Consider the following 16,583-nt stretch of genomic DNA (forward strand, 5'->3'; position numbering starts at 1 on the left):
CCAAATGTTGTTGTTTCAGTGGGAGGGTTGCGTCATCTATTCGAGACCATTCGCATATGTCAACTGTTAGTGGCAAACTTTTGATTGTGTTCACATCTTGCTGCAATTTTTGCAACGGGGTGGCCTAGGATGTCTACCTTATCGTGTGGTGCTGCAATTTTTGCTGTTGGTTTATTGCCTCATGAGAAAAAAGGCGGATCGAGATGAATGTTGCGTGAAACATCTTCATATATTACAGTGGGAGATTTTTGGTCATGATCGGACGTCATAAAAACTGTCAATACAGTTTAATCAGACGATAGAATATGTGTCCGATGCTAGTGTCTGGCCGGACGTCCGGGCGCTAGCAGGGCCCTTATGTATATAGAGATAGAACTTCCAAATTGATTATTTTTTTAGTGCTTTGAAGTTTTTAGGGTTTGCTTCTTTTTCTGTGGGAATGTTCTTTGCTTAACCTGCCCACCGAGCTTATCCATCGCATGCTGGGGCCACCACCAAATGCCTGACCTGCTCCCCAACAGACAACGTCGGTGCACCTGCATCGGTTGTCATGGTTAGCGGCGCCCGATTACCAAAATCGCCAAAAAATAATCGCGCCTATTGACTTTGTAATAATCCTGCGTTTTGTTTAGCTGGAGCAGTTTGTTGTCCTCTCTCCGAACAGCGAACAGAGAAGGATTATTATTAGCTAATGATGGATGTGTTGATTATATTGGCCCCAATGTAGTTAGGGAAATACAAAATTCTATAGGCTTATACATACACGATTTATCATAACCGTCCATCTCTCATGTAGTACTTCTTCCTCCTTGATTATCCTCACCAGCTGCTCTATGATTCTTTTCACATGTAGTTACTCCGATATATGATCCTATCGTATGTACGAGTCCAATAATTCAGTGCTGGAACCATAGGGTTGAATCTTGACCATGCTGATTCCAGCTCGGGATAAGTATGTCATCCTTTTTAGGATCACGGAGCATATGGGCGTTTCACCAATAATAGATGGCACACATGCAATACTGGCATTGCCCCTACGCTCACGTTGACGCATGTCATGCGAATTATATAGTGGACTAGCTGCTAGCTAGTAGATAGCCTAGTACAACTAACTATATATGCAGAACTGCTCACTCGTGTTCCTAAACAGTGTCCTTTTAAGTTACAATCATCCAACGCCATACGCAAATGCAATACATTACTAGATCTTCAGAGGTGAAAGGACATGTCCGCTACATGCATCTCTCAGTCTTGCAGTTAAGTTGCAATGCAGAGGAGATCGATCGGCTTTAGTTTTGACATCCATGCCATGCAGAATTGCAGATTGCAATATGCTCACCTTTGGCTATGCCATCCAAGAAATGCCTCTTACCTTTTTCTGACTTCTGCCATAGTTTGCTTTGCTTGTGGGTGAGACTAGCCAGCTGCTAGGCATAACCGAGCGAATAGATAGGGTTTGGTTGGTTGGTTGGTTGGCTCGACATGGGAGATGGACGTCACACCAAACTGAACCCTCTTGGATGGCATCAGGTGTCAGCTAAGGGAGGTTCATGGCAACATACTACCTGACACCCAATTAACATTCAGTTCAGGAGACCGATATGTGCACGCAACTGCATGGACGTCAGTGTTCCTCTTCACTTGTTTTTTACGACGATCCTTTGTTGTTCATACATGCATATATGCTATATATGCAGGCACCTGTCAAGGAAGAGTAGCGGCCATGGTAAGCAACGAGAGGGAAGAAATGGATGCACAGGGTCGTGTATGAGCAACACTTGTGATCTCTGTGATGTTGTAGTTCTTGTCCATTTGATTAGGTGTACCAGATGAATCAGAATTTTACTAGTCTATGATCGATATATCAACACACCGCTTGCCATGACGGTTGTTCAGCTAAATTAGCACTGTTATGTGGACGTGAACGTGCGTTGGAACGGACAAGATCGACTTGTCTGGGCACTCGCCATAGGCGTGTTTGGAAAGAGTAGGATTGCTATCGGTATTTTTCTAATTTGGTTTGAAATTAATCCCAAGGATTTGAACCCGAATTACCGCCTTCCGAAAAGGCACATATGTATGCATCAGGGCCGTGCTTCCTTAAGACAAAAGTGGGGCATGGGCATGGCTCCTCCTATTTTTTAAAATTTCTATAGGAAAAACATACACATATATATATATATATATATATATATATATATATATATATATATATATATATATATATATATATTCTGCATGTATGCTCACTTTAGTTCATGTTTGCATATACCCTATAAATTGTAACTCACAGTGTTTCGGGTTATAACTGGGGGATATGCGCAGTACGAATAACAAGTTGTAACTCACAGTGTTAGCTTCTCGTGTTGCAATTATTTATTTATGGACGTGAAGTTGTAACCGTTTTACCTAACAAGTTGTAACTCACAGTGTTTCGAGTTGTAACTGAGGGATGTGCGCAGTGCGAATAACAAGTTGTAACTCATAGTGTTAGCTTCTCATGTTACAATTATACATTTCTGGACGTGAAGTTGTAACTGATCTACCTAAAAATTGTAACTTACAGTGTTTCAAATTGTAACTGAAGATGTACGCAGTACAAATAGGAACTGCATATATATATATATATATATACACACACATATACACACAAGCTAGCAAAGGCTTCAAACTCGGCAGATTTACTGTAGCATGACCCTCTCTACTTTCCACGTCAAGCTCCGCCACTGGTATGAGTAGGATATTGCCCAGTCCAGAAGCGTACATTGGGTTTGACACTCACTACTTTATCTCAACAACATTGAGATGGAGAAAAGACATCGTGTCGCATGTGTCAACAGTGGAATCAAAAGGTTTGAAGTGTCAAAAAAGAGTGGACTTTAGTGGTATGACTGCTACTCTATCAAACAGAAAAAAGAGAAGAATAGGCAGCTTCGTAGCGTCGCTTCCTTGATTGTTTTGGGCAACACAGGAATCATTCAATAATTAGTAGGTGAGAAGTGGACTGCATCATGCAACATCTACATCTCGAGCCCCTCTTTCAGAGCATGTAATCATTCACAAGTAATACCTAATACGGTTAATCAGCCTTTTGGTTAGATTAATCCACAAGAGGCAGGCAGGAACCAAGCATGGGGTCTGGGGTCCTGTCTCATTTTTCATGCTGAACTTTTCAGTGGCAACTGGCAAATCTTCTGCATTGTGACCTTATTATTCAAATGTGCCGAAAACGTTGCAATTATTTATCAGTTTCAGACTACCAGTGTTCTGTTTGGTTCTGAAAATAGGATAGGCTAAGGCTTTCTTTTCAAGTGACGGTGATGGGTTTAATAGGTGCTTGCCAGGTAAGTCTTTATCTGGGGCGTTTCAAGTGACAGTGATGAGTACAAGTGAAATTGTTGTTTGTGACTAGGTAAAATATTGATTGTGACTTTTTCAAGAAACACTGGTACAACGCACACATCCACTACACGCACGTACTCAGCCTACTAAAGATAGGATACGCAAAGCTTGAATATTGACGAAGTTACCGTAGATGTCTCGTTATCGATTAGTATGTCGTCTATCACTAAAAAATTTTTTTGTCCTATTAAAACATATAAGAAACAAAACTAGAATCTGATCACTGATAGTACACTGGCTTAGTTCTCTGATGATTGACTTGGTGGAATGTACTGCCCTGCTTCATGTTTGCTTGTACCATGAACCCAAGAGATAGCGTCACCTGATCGTTCCAGTTGGAAACCCATCTTGCCTTTTACAGGTAACAGATTTTGTTTGGACAGTTGACATTAGCCCAGTGCACAAGCCAATTCTGGGCTGGATAGGCCTGACACCGTGGCATGTGGCGGTGTGTTTTAATTGTGCCCAAACCCATGGGTTTGTGGCCTAAATCTCCTTGGTCATAGAGGGGCTGTTTGGATCTGTACCCAAACGTGCCAAACTAATTTTTAGCTCTGTCCGGTTAATTTGGCATCCGTTAGATTTAAAGCGTGTTTGGATTGTGACCGATACATGCCAAGCTAAAATTTAGCTAGCCTGGATAATTTGGACTGCATTTGGTTTCTGGCCAAAATTTGGCTGGCCCGGGAAATTTTTGGCCAGCTCAGCTACAGTAAACTACGCACACGGGCGACAACGCGGGCGAGTGAAATTTTGGCTGACCGAGAACACGTGGCAGCAGCTCAAAGGGTGGCACGGATTTCAAAATTATTGATTAATAAGTTTAAATTGCTATATCTACTGAATCGTATATCCAAATTATGATCCTGGCATCATTATATTTCTTACAATTAAATCTATAAAATAAGATCTCATTTAAATATGTTTTATAAAAAAACACATAAATCCTACGTATCATACAATCTTACCCACAAATTGGCTTAGGCACCATCCAAACACCATCCTTGCTGCCCATATTTGGCACAAACAGTAAACCGAACATCCCCTTAGAGCCCAACGTTGGCCGGCCGAAATGAATTTGGCCTTCCCCAGTTGCCCTGCAAGCCAAATTGTTGGCCGAGCTTTGGCGTGCGGTTTGCTCGCCCACGAATTGGCCGACCAAAATGCACAGCAGCTGGGATGACGTGTCAGCGCATGAGTGGTGCTATTAAATAAGTTTATTTGGAATTAACAAGTTTAAAATCATATAATTTGCTAAACCGTGTATTCGATTTTTAATCCATTTTAACCGTGTATTCAATTTTTAATCCATTTTAACCGTTGTGTTTCTCGCAATTAAAACTACAAATCGAGACCCATATTGACTATATTTTAACACTAGAAAAATTTAGTTACATACAGATTCCACGTGTCATACTCATAGCTTTCAAAAATTTTAACATAGCTACAATACGAACGCCCTCTTCTAGTCTTAATTTGAAGACTGCCCTAACTTTGACTTGATCACAAACCAAACAACATTTTTCTACCAAATTTTAGCACTCCCTTGATTTTGATCATAGCCAAAATGTGGCTTAGCCTCTTGGGACCAAAAACCAAACAGGCCCATACTGTATCCCATGTATTCTCTCGCTATCCTTGGCCAAAAGTGAATCACCAAAATCTTGGCTGAATTTTGTTGGGGCTAATTTAGGCACAAATCAAACAAGCGGAGTACACCAAATCAAGATTTAGTCCATTTACTGAAACAGATCAATCACCGTGGCAAAGCAACTAGCAAAAGTATATATAGAATTTCAAATAGGATAAACAGCAAATTCGGCGTTGATTGAAACACGAAACTAAACAGATGCAACCCCATCAGTTTTCACTTTTCAACATCATAATATGGTCTACTGACCGGAGCACAACGTATTGCGAGAACTACATGGATGAGACCAATTGAAGCTCATGGATAAGATCAACTGAAGTTAGGGCAAATAGGTCCCTTCGATAAACCAAGGCGAACCTCCATTCCATGGTGCATGTCAGGTTGACGGAAACTGTCAGAATCTTGAGGCACTGCACGCCAATGGAAGAGGAAAATTAGCACAACCTAAAAGACATTTGTAGCAATACGAAGAATGCCCAGCTAGTACAAAGAAAAAGGGTCCAGTGCAATAAAATTACTGCTAATATGAAGGTTAAGATAATTAAAATATAGCAGTGTTCCCTAACTATGGCTAAGAACAAGGAGCTTATAAATTATTGTGAAGATGCTTGCACATACATGTGAAACAGCTGGAAACAAAGGACAGAATGTCTTACTGTTAAGATAATCTTCAAATCCAAAATCATCGAGGGAACCTGTCAGGGCCTCATATCCAAGCATAGATGATGGCAGAGCCCCAGGTGGCCTCTGGAACCTGGCATCACAGATATTCATCAGCGAGGCATCAAAATTCAGAACTCCTTATCACCAAAAACAGTTTAAGAAAAAAAATTGAAGATAAATGAACAATGTTGTTTGAAGGACCAGTATAAACAAATAGAAGGTGCACTCCTTTGGTGGCACCCCTGCAACATTCCCTATGTGAAGAACAACCTTAGGGCCTGTTTGTTTCAGCTAGAGATTCTGAAAAGCAGTTTATAAAAGCTGGATTGTGAAAAGCTGGATTGTAAAAAGCTGGATTATGAAAAGCTTTTAGGTTGTAGATTCTAAAAAAAATTTATGGACAGTTTAGTAAAATGGACTTTCACAATCTATCAAAAGCTGAGAAAAACCAGCTTCTCAGATTCCCACAATCCAACCAACAGATTTTAAAAAGCTATAACAAAAAGCTGTCTGTTTGTTTCAGCTTCGGATTGTAAAAGCTGAAAGCCACAATCCAAAGCTGAAACAAACATGGCCTTAATATAGCACACTCAAGCAGACAAAGGTACATGCACTGTCAGAGACCCGTTTTAGAATGAATAGCAACCAAATGTGATCGCAGAAATGTGTATTTTATTTGCGAGAGTGCTCCTTTCAAAACTGAGACTATCAGAAAGCCTCAAATACAACAAGGTATTTAATAGCAGAGTGGAGCTTCAACACTGACAAACAATAATCAAAATCTAAAACCATTCCAGTAAGGCACTTAAATACACAGGCAATCAATTTTAGGTACAATCAACTCTGCAGTAGAATCAAGGATACAGCACATGGCAACAAGGGCAACAGAATTATGGTATGCAAAATGTTAACAGTTTTATAGCCGGAGGCTGAAACCATGTAAACAAGCCTAAATTGGTAAACCAGGCACTTCTACACTAACTCAATTGATGCCTCCTGCGTCCAACATGACTAAAAGCTGATACGACAATATGAGTAAATCCCATGCTTCGGAGGCCTATCTAACTTGGGATAGCATGAAAGTCATGATCCACTGCAAAAATGAACGAAACAATTCCTGGTCAGGGGAGGTAACATAAATTTCAGTAATTGAACCCAAACTTCCCATTGGCACTGATAATTCCAACAGCCAGAATCGATAGTTAGCTACTCTGAACTCGAACGAATCCATGGAAGCGACATAAATTTTCCGGGTAAAATTATAGGGGGCAGTAAAGGACCTGGAGAGGATTTGGGCATCGAGATCCTTGCGGATGTTGAAGGCGGATCCGTAGATGGCCTCCGTCCCGAACCTCTTCTTGTCCGCCCAGAACTTGGCCTCCTGCGAGCGCGCGTGCGCGTCCCCGGAGCACTCGGGCTCAGCGTTAGGGTTTCGAGGGCACCGAAACGGAAAACAGAGGAGGAGAGAAGCGATGGGGTACCGATTGGATGGTGGACTGGAGCGGGTGAGGCGGCGCAAGATCGGCCTTGACGCCAGCGTTGATGCCGAAGCGCAGGGCGTCGTGGGTCTCGTTGATCTCCCTCTTCATGCCGCTGCTCGCCATCCTCGCCGCCGCTGCTCTCTCTTCTCTCTCGCTCTCGCTCTTCTTTCTTTGCGGGAAAGAAAGGAAAGAATTGGAGCTTGGGCTCAATTTATAGTTCTACCCTCCTAGTCGTGTCTGACTCTTCTCCATTTTGTTGGGCCGGCCCAACTGCTACTACCAAAAATTATATAATGCGATGCATTTCGTGCCTTATTTTCTGTTCGTATTCGGTGTCTTCCAACAGAGATCAGATCGGACTAATAATTCTCTTTTAATTTAAATCGCAAATCAAATGGAACGTGTACACTTATTTTACAAACCAGAAGCGATTAAGGAAGACCATGCGATGCAATTCCGAATATCACAAAGACAGTCTATGACCTCTAGGTTACAATGCATAACATCAGGGTTCGAATGCGATGATGGCAATGACTACTGCTGTGATCGTACTAAAAGGATGGGAAGGTTGTAATGATGTTATCCATTCTATACATCACGCATTTCATGTTAGTTCATAGTTCAGTTTCTCAAGGATAAGTTCTGCAGCCACAAAGCTCAAAATCATGAAGCTGGAGATCCATCCCGTGTGTAAGAAAGATTTAGAAAAGTTAAGTCTCAGTTTATTTCTTCAGGAGGCAATCCTTGAAGCCCTTCTCCAGCTCTTCTTTATTGAGGTTCCTGCCGATGAACACAATCTTGTTGATGCGCGGCTCGTTTGGCTCCCACATTCTCTCAGGAGATCCCTGGAAAATGTCGTGCACACCCTGCAAATGCAAAAACAAATAAACAGTTGAGGTACATGGATACTTCCACCTCATTCTTGCCAGTTCAAAAGAAAAAAAAAGGGTAAAAAGCTTATACGAGGATTTTGTAAACAGGAAAAATATCTCTCAAGAGCAAAAGTCTAGATCTAGATTATCAGTAAAATAGAATAAACAAGATCATCAGGCATGCGTGCCAAGTAGGGGATGAAAACGGACGGAAACGATCGGGAAAAATCTCTAACCGTTTTCACTTTCATATTTTCTCTGCCGGACGGAAAAGAAAACGGGATAAGCGGGAACGGGAAAAAACAAAAACGGTCGGACATAATCGGAGGGTCGAAAACGAACCAATCCGATCGGAAAAATACCGGTATCGGTCGGGATTCGAAAACACAAAATGGAAACACCGACCTACAGAACCATCAAGACATGTCAACATGTATAAGTTTAACATTATCTTCAGATAACACTGAATTAATAAGTTTAATGAACCAAGCCAATCAACAAGTCGCATTAAAGTAAAAAAATATCATATGATTTTTCGATTCACATGACATATCATTTTTTATCAATATTTGACTCAAACAATACAAGATACGAAGATACAACAATATAAGCCTTAGGACCGAGCAGTAGCTCGGTTGGTTCGCTCCCAGTGGCAGACTGACAGGGACGGCCAGTCGTGGGTTCAATCCCTAGGATCGACCTACGAGCCTTATCGGGGGTTTTTCCTTAGTAATTACGGGTATGCACACACGTGCCCGTTTAGCGAGAATATATCTGTAACGTGTATGCTTGAGACATGCACATGTGTGCGTGCGTTAAGCGTGAGTGTGATGTAAGTGGGTTATGTACGTCATGTTTTGTATCCCTCTAAAAAAAGAGCCACATAAGCCTTAACTCGATACTCGAGCATATAATAAACATTAGTGATAAGTCTCGACTAAAGACATAAGTGAGCGTAGGGGTGAAAACGGACGGAAACGGTCGGAAAACCCCCCTACCGTTTTCACTTTCACATTTTCTCGGCCGGACGAAAACGAAAACAGGATAGACGGGAACGGGAAAAAACGAAAACGGACTGAAAAAAATGGGATACGGCACCGGGACGGAACGGGATTTTCCCGTTCCGTTTTCATCCCTAAGTGCCAAGTTATGTAATGGATGGTGCTCAGGTGTGGAATGGATGGGGTGATCAAATATAAAAATGACATGCAAGAACATGACAAGAAAAAAACTATTTCCTTCCAAAATAAAAGATACACTTACGGCCAACAAAAATATAAATAAATTTGTAAGATTATTTGGACCATGCATTTGCATATTCCGTTCCACATTACTAAAAACACATTAACTGGTCTCAATGCTGTAAATCCCACAATTGCAGGAGAAAAAAATAAATATTAAGAGAGAACTGGATAAAGTTGTAGCATAGGTTAACACAAACCTGAAAGACGAAGCGCTGAGGCATTCCACTGACAGAAAGTAGTCCTTTCATCCTGTATATATCATCACTGTGTTCCAGAAGTAGGTTCCCCAACCACATGTCAGCCTGCATGAGTGCATGTAAAATGGCTGTGAATATAAAGAACCCCATACGCAGGCCTTAAAAAGGATTGTGGTATTTAGATGTCTCAATATTCATTGCATCAATCTTGTGAAGATAGAGCGAGCGATGAGGAATAATTTTAAGACTGGCCTTTTCAAGATCCATCTCCCCTTCACAAACAATGCTCACAGAAAAAACGCCAGGATCATGGGTGTGATCATGTGCATGATGATCTACAAAAAGCAGGCAGCATATAGTTTATTTTTTTCTTCATACTTAAGATTTTTAAATCAGCAACGAGAAGGTTCAAAGAACTCAGAAAGCATTTCCATGACTAAATTACAGACAAGACAGGTTTTTCAGTTGACGCATGGATACAAACTTCATGAGAAACATTTGTGTTACAATGTTGACTTCATGCTGACGTCAGGCAGGTTTTGCACTTTTTTCCCTACTAGTTGTGCGACTACATTTTTTACAGGAGTCAAGAATTTTACGTTCGGTAATTACACGGTGACCATGTCAGTCTGGCCACGGTATAATAATGTTCCAAGATCTCGGCTCACCATGTCCATGATCATGATCATGATGGTGATGATGGTCATGGTGATGGTCATGATGATGATGGTCGTGCTCATGTTCATGTTCTGCGTGGTCTTCGTGTGATTCTTCAGAGACAGCACTCTCAATCCTGAAAAGCATAAACAATATCAAATTCTGAATTCCCTAATTCCCTTTATGGTCACCTTCGATTTTTTTTTAAAAAAAAGTAGCCTTAACAGTGAGATATTCCACAAGAGTTTACTATACAACTATGTATTTGAGCAGGGATTAGAGTTAAGAGATGATAGTGATTCTATGGCTCTATGCACTCTGTAAAACTTATGTCACATTTCAACAAAAGCTACATCATACTGGATTAATCCATCTACATAGAGAAAAAACAACTAGAGATTCAAGTGCAGGTAAAATAGCAAAGTTCAAAATCTACTCTAAAAATATTTCACTTCATCAGTTCATTGCATTGCCTAATGTCACATTTCAGCCTATTAAGACATTTTGAAACCAAAAAAAGCCATTTGGTACAAGGACCACACAAGTAATAAATAGTTTTGATCGCTCAATACTAACCAGTATTAGATTCCATATGTCTGCCTACTACATTCACACTTGAAGCACAGCATATCATTTCATTATGCTTGAACAACTCAGATTATTTCATTATGCTCTGTTTCTATATTAATTTCGCTCTTTTCCCTTAAAATAAATGACTGTCACTAGAGTGCAGGGGCACACACTCATCCAAAAATGTTCTCTTTGCAAAAATAAAAATAAAACTCAAAAAGAAGATGAAAGAAAGGAACCTCTCCAGATCAAATCCTCCAATTCCAAGAACATAATCCAAATCAACTTTGCCATACTCAGCTCGTTTCAAATTAGCCATGCGGTTGATACCCTGTATTCAGCGAAGGAGGATATTGAACTATTGAACTAGCACATGGTAATGAAAGAACAGAATGAATACACAACACAAACCCTTATACGCTCAACCAAGGACGAAACCTCAGGTTCATTGACAAGATCAATCTGCCAGTGAAGTAACAAAGTTAGATCTTCTGTGTTACCAACAAGGACCAAAATTATATAAAAAGGCATACTTAACAATAAGCAAAAAGCCAGCAAATATAGGCTGGACCATTACCTTGTTAACTATAATTCTGTCAGCATAAGCAATTTGCTGAACTGCTTCATTGACTATACCCTTGGGCTTTACTTCATCTAAATGTAATCTAGCATGCTTTGCGTCAACTAAAGTAACAACACCATCCAGCTTGACATCATTAAAAACTACATCTTCTGCATAAAATGTCTGTATAATGGGTGCTGGATTCGCTAAACCTGAAAAAATAGACAAAGAGAAAGCGAGAGCATTTAACATGATTATGCAATCAATGGATAACCAAGAAAACCAGAATTTTCATTATTTGCATTGCTTAATTTTGATGGTCAACTACAACTTACACAAACCAAAATAATTATTGTGAGAAGTAAATCAGATATCTAAAACTTATGTTGATCTTTTAAATCTAAGAAGATTCCGTAATATAGATTTTCCCTGATCATGGTAGCAATCTACAGTTTCTACAATAACCCTACCAAGTTCCTGACCTGTGGTTTCGATAACAATATGATCAAACTTCCCCTTCTTCTTGTCAACCAATTCACCAATCAAACGGACTAAATCACCACGCACAGTGCAGCAAAGGCAGCCATTGTTTAGCATCATTATGTCCTCAGCTCCAGCAGTTTGTGCAGCAACTAATGAACCATCAATATCAACTTCTCCAAACTGCAATGCAAACAATAACAGTTGAGGGTATAAACGGTCCAGCTTTACTTTGCCTACTTTAGCTGATCTCACTACCCTTTTTCAATGATGCTCAATAATGTACTAAGTAAATTAAGATGTTTTTTTGCAGTTTACAAAGCTACGCACGTCTTCAGGAGAGAACAAATAACTACTGGTCATGCACTTACATAATAATATAAAATGAATCACAAAAATGAGAATCTATGTAATTGATAAAAAAACACTCATACAGGCATACCTCATTCTCAATTACAGCAATCCGCTTTCCATGGTGAGCAGTCAAGATGTGATTCAGTAAAGTTGTCTGCAAACAAAAACAAACCCTGAATATACGAGGGATGAGGGATCCATGCTAACATAATTCATTGAGCTGCAATAAACAAGGTAACGTCCTGAGCACAGTGCTGCATGTAAGTCAGTGTCATAGGGCTCGAAGCTATGCAATTTGGTGTACTGTAATCTGCTAAAACATGCAGTAAGTACCAGCAAGTGGACTACATTTCTACAACTAGATTCGGACAAAAATATCTCCAGGTTTCACTTCGCACTCTATTTAAAGCGAAAATGAGGAGTTGAGGACCCCTTGTATCCAAACAAGAAATATCGTTTGTCTAAGCATAGTGCGAAATGCTATGTTGAACAATCGTTTGGCCTATACATATGGTTGAAGGTGGGGGGCTGACCTTTCCGGAGCCGAGGAATCCGGTGATGATGGTGGCGGGGATGCGGTTGTCGGGCGGGATCATCGTTTCTACGCCGGCATCCTCCTCCGTCGTAGCAGACGCCGACGCCGTGAATCGCTGGCGCGCTCGCCACGACGGTGCCCCCGCCGCCGCCGCAGCCTCCCGCGGTGCGGCGGCGGCGGCGGTGGAGTAGGAGCGCGCTGCAGCTCGCAGGCGCAGGCGCAGGCGGAGGAGGGAAGCGGCTCGGCGCGCGGATACCCCGAGAGAAGCCGCCGCAGAGATGGCCGGGGAGGCGGAGCAGAGCGCCGCCATGGGTGTGAGCGTGAAAGGGCAAGTGGATATTGTGGAAGAGAAGCACGGGCCAACGGAGGACGAAGCGCTTCGATTGGAGTGTGTTGCAATTATCTCGGCGCGGCGCACGCGCAGTGCACATGCGAGTGGATTCAGGCTGTCTGGCAGAGCTATCTTATCGAAATTTTTTAGAAAGTGATTTTTTTTATTGAAAGTGATTTTCTATGATTTTTAGTAAATTTTATGAAAAAATAATTTCATAGGAGAAGATCCTTAGCATCGAATTCATCTCAGTGAATTATTCCTATAAAATTACTCTTAAGTTGTAAACTGTCATTTTAAAGAGCTTTTATTAATTTTACTCCCTAAGTTAGGCCTAGGAGCTCTGTCAAATAAATGTTTGGATCGGGCCTGTTTCGTGGATAGACTTGCAGGGAAGTAGATCGTCTGACATAGCTGTATTGTAAGTGACCGCTGACACGTGAGCTATTTTTAATGGGCCTCTTTTGTCAACAACTTACATCAGAAGAACTGCTTCCGCTTGAGGGCTGGTACGAAATAACAAAATCTCAATTGGACCGCCGTGTTAGCGGGCTAAAGCTACTCCGAAAGTTTTCCTCTACCCCCATTTGTTTGTTCTGGAGCTACCAAAATGGGCCCCCAACAAGATGCCACACGCACACTTGGTTTGAGTGGCAGCACCCCTACCCGCCCGCGTGGAGTCGCGTTTCCATGACTCGCCGTGCGCACCAGTAGTTTAGGTGGTTAGATGTTCAGCGTGTGCGTTTGTAATCTCAAAAAAAACTTTGACAAGATTTTTTCTATAGGATTTTGTCGAAAGTTTTCAAAGCACCACAGGAGATTAGTGAACTGCAGTGGATGTTTGAAGCTTTTGTAACTGCTAGCCTTAAACTTCAAAGTAGTTGCTTCAAACACACACAGAAAAAAGTACACGAGTTTCGTAAGATTTTCGTATGAAACAACTTAATCCCTGCTGGAATTTCGAAGAAATCGCATGTACATAACACAAAATGTAGAGAACGGTACTGTGTTTTTAGTGATCGTCAGCAGCCAAATGTCGAAAGAAAGATATCGAGCCAGTATGAAAACGCAGCAGACAGCCCGACACTTTTTTTAATTTTTTTTTATTAACTCTCATCATTATATTAAATTTATATAAACACAGAAAAAAATTATCCCAATCTTTATATAACTATAATACACCAATCGAGATCTAACAAACCCATACATAAGACAGCCTGACACAATTCCAGTGTTTTTTAACTTCATCTACATTTTACGCATCCTCGTGATCTACATACAATACGAGGTTATTTTTACAAGTCTGTCGCTAGTTGCAGGTTTATTATCTTGGTGCTGCCACTTGGTCGCCTCGCTTTGGACGAATTAATTTACACGTCCTCAGGACGGATATCGTAATCCCGGTGACAGCAACCGCGATGCTTCCTTGCACCTGGCCATGTCGCTACTTGCGCTACGTACGTCGTCGGCCGTAATTAATTAAATTCAGTTTTTTAAAAAAAAACTATAATAGTCGTTTTACTACGTACGTGGACATGAACTAGGAGACATGCATCAGCTGGCAACCGGATACTAAACCAGCTGTCGCCCTCTTATCTGGATAGAAATTTTCTATTATATTATTATTTAAGTATTAAAAAGAGATATCACGTTCATTTTTAAAATCATTAAATTATCACGTTAATTAAAAAATATATACCGCTCATTTTTATGAGCATCTAATGATATATATTAAATAAAAAGCTCATATCAAATACGATTAATAAATAGTTAAATTTAAAGTAAAAATTATAAAAAAATTGGTAATTCAATTTTCATACAGTTGGAGAAACAAATATCTAAATAAAGAGTCCAGATAAAATAAAAAATAATAATTAAAATTGATGTAGAAAAAAAGAATAATGGCACGGGAGAGGTCGCCATGCCGCACATCGGGAAGGGACTTGGAGGCCTTCTTGTGATCCATGTGGCGTGATGGATCTGAGCAGCGCATTGAAGCGTGGAGCAGAGCTTCTTGAACAAGCCCAGGTTGCGAGCAGGTGCCAATGGCAGTGTTCGAATGGTGGCGGTGGCGGCTGGATGCAAGTAGGAGACCGTGGCTACAGCCCGGATACAAGCAGGAGACCATGGCGGCCGCGTGGAGCTATAAGCAGGTTGGATACGAGCAAGAGACTCGTGTGAAGCCGCGACAAATGGCTTACATCAGTGCAGGACTCTAGCTGGACGCGCAGGTTGGTGTTGTGGACTCCGGCATGGTGGACACACAGCGCGACGATATCCACCACATAGCTAGTGCCAACACAATCCATGGTGAGATCGCGCTCGTTGGCCCCAACGGTAGCAGACGGCGGCTCTGGGAGCGTGCGGAACGCATGGAGGACCGATGTGGAGATGTGTCCAGAGGGGGAACAAGGTGTTGTGAGGCAATGACAAGCGCAACGCGAGGGACGGCGTGGGGCTCAAATCGACCATCGCCTTTGCCATGGTGTGGGACTCCGCTCAAGGAATCAAGAGTGTCGATAATTGAAGGAGAGGTGTGGCGGCCGAAGTTAAGAAAGAAGACAAGGCCATGGCCAGTCGACCTCCTTGCACAGCAGCCCGTCTCTACTCATTACTTTGTTACCTTAGCACCCAGCCATCCAAGTTGCTCCAGATCCCGTGCCTCTCCCTTGGCCTATGCTAGCTTTCCCTCGTCAGATGGCATCGTCCGCTTGCGTGTAGGTTGCAGCATGCCATGGCGACACCTTTTGGGATCAACACAGCCCCATCATGCCATCCAGAGCTGAGCACAAGCACCACCACCTCGTCGGGATTGGAAGGAGCTGAGGAGCAATGCTAGGATAAGGATGATTGGAGAGCAAGGACAGGTGCAAGTTGGCCGGCGGTGTGAGAGGGGCAGATGGGGAGAAGACAGAAGAGGCATTACGTAAAAAAAAAGTCATTAGTGACGGGTGATAACCGTCATTAGTGACGGATCTCATACCCGTCACTCTTATTGCGTCACTAATGATAGGTCATTAGTGACAGGTGATGACCCTAATGAGATCATAACTGTGACCCATCATTAATGTTCAGTCATTAGTGACGGATCGTAACCGTGATCTGTCACTATTGACTGGACATTAGTGACAGATTGTAATCTTGACCTGTCACTAATACCTATGAATATTTTTCGTATATTTTTTAGACATGAAAAAAGTCAAAAAATCTATTTTTTCACCCGAGCCATCCCAACGTAGGCTCATCCCATATGCCTCATAAGCCACGCTTTTTCACATTGTTTTCAAGTTTACGTTCTATAGGAATCGAACTCGCGATCTCCTCCTCGCGCGTGTAGCCACCTTACCACATTTGCTATCACATAGTTGTGATAGAAACCGGATATTTTATATTTTTAACCTTTTTTACCGAAGGTCATTAGTGACGCGTCATAACCATGACCTGTCACTAATTATTAATTTGCCAAATTTTATCGAGGGTTATAATTTGATAGGTGACCCAGAGTGTATTCAGTAAAATGGGTATAACTTTTGCATATAGACTCCTATTTCGACGTTTTTTGACTATCAGTTTCAACGAATTTT

The 16,583-nt window shown here is 41.5% G+C and overlaps 2 protein-coding genes across 2 annotated transcripts; both read right to left on the reverse strand.

Moving 5' to 3' along the window:
- Nucleotides 1-5,164: 5,164 nt before the first annotated feature.
- LOC133921000 (cyclin-B1-2-like) lies at nt 5,165-7,388 on the reverse strand. The gene is made up of 4 exons (XM_062365683.1): nt 7,198-7,388; nt 6,997-7,097; nt 5,710-5,807; nt 5,165-5,463 (listed from the first exon to the last, which is right to left on the reverse strand). The coding sequence occupies exons 1-4, from the start codon at nt 7,318-7,320 to the stop codon at nt 5,363-5,365; spliced, it is 423 nt and encodes a 140-aa protein (XP_062221667.1). The 5' UTR covers nt 7,321-7,388; the 3' UTR covers nt 5,165-5,362.
- A 352-nt stretch (nt 7,389-7,740) lies between these two features.
- LOC133920999 (uncharacterized) lies at nt 7,741-13,090 on the reverse strand. The gene is made up of 10 exons (XM_062365682.1): nt 12,667-13,090; nt 12,222-12,287; nt 11,782-11,962; nt 11,315-11,511; nt 11,149-11,199; nt 10,977-11,068; nt 10,179-10,303; nt 9,763-9,845; nt 9,511-9,615; nt 7,741-8,063 (listed from the first exon to the last, which is right to left on the reverse strand). Exons 1-10 carry the CDS (start codon nt 12,976-12,978, stop codon nt 7,920-7,922), a joined length of 1,356 nt encoding a protein of 451 aa, XP_062221666.1. The 5' UTR covers nt 12,979-13,090; the 3' UTR covers nt 7,741-7,919.
- Nucleotides 13,091-16,583: the final 3,493 nt, after the last annotated feature.

This window comes from Phragmites australis, chromosome 6 (genome assembly GCF_958298935.1).
Source record: "Phragmites australis chromosome 6, lpPhrAust1.1, whole genome shotgun sequence".
In the NCBI taxonomy this organism is placed as follows: Eukaryota; Viridiplantae; Streptophyta; class Magnoliopsida; order Poales; family Poaceae; genus Phragmites; species Phragmites australis.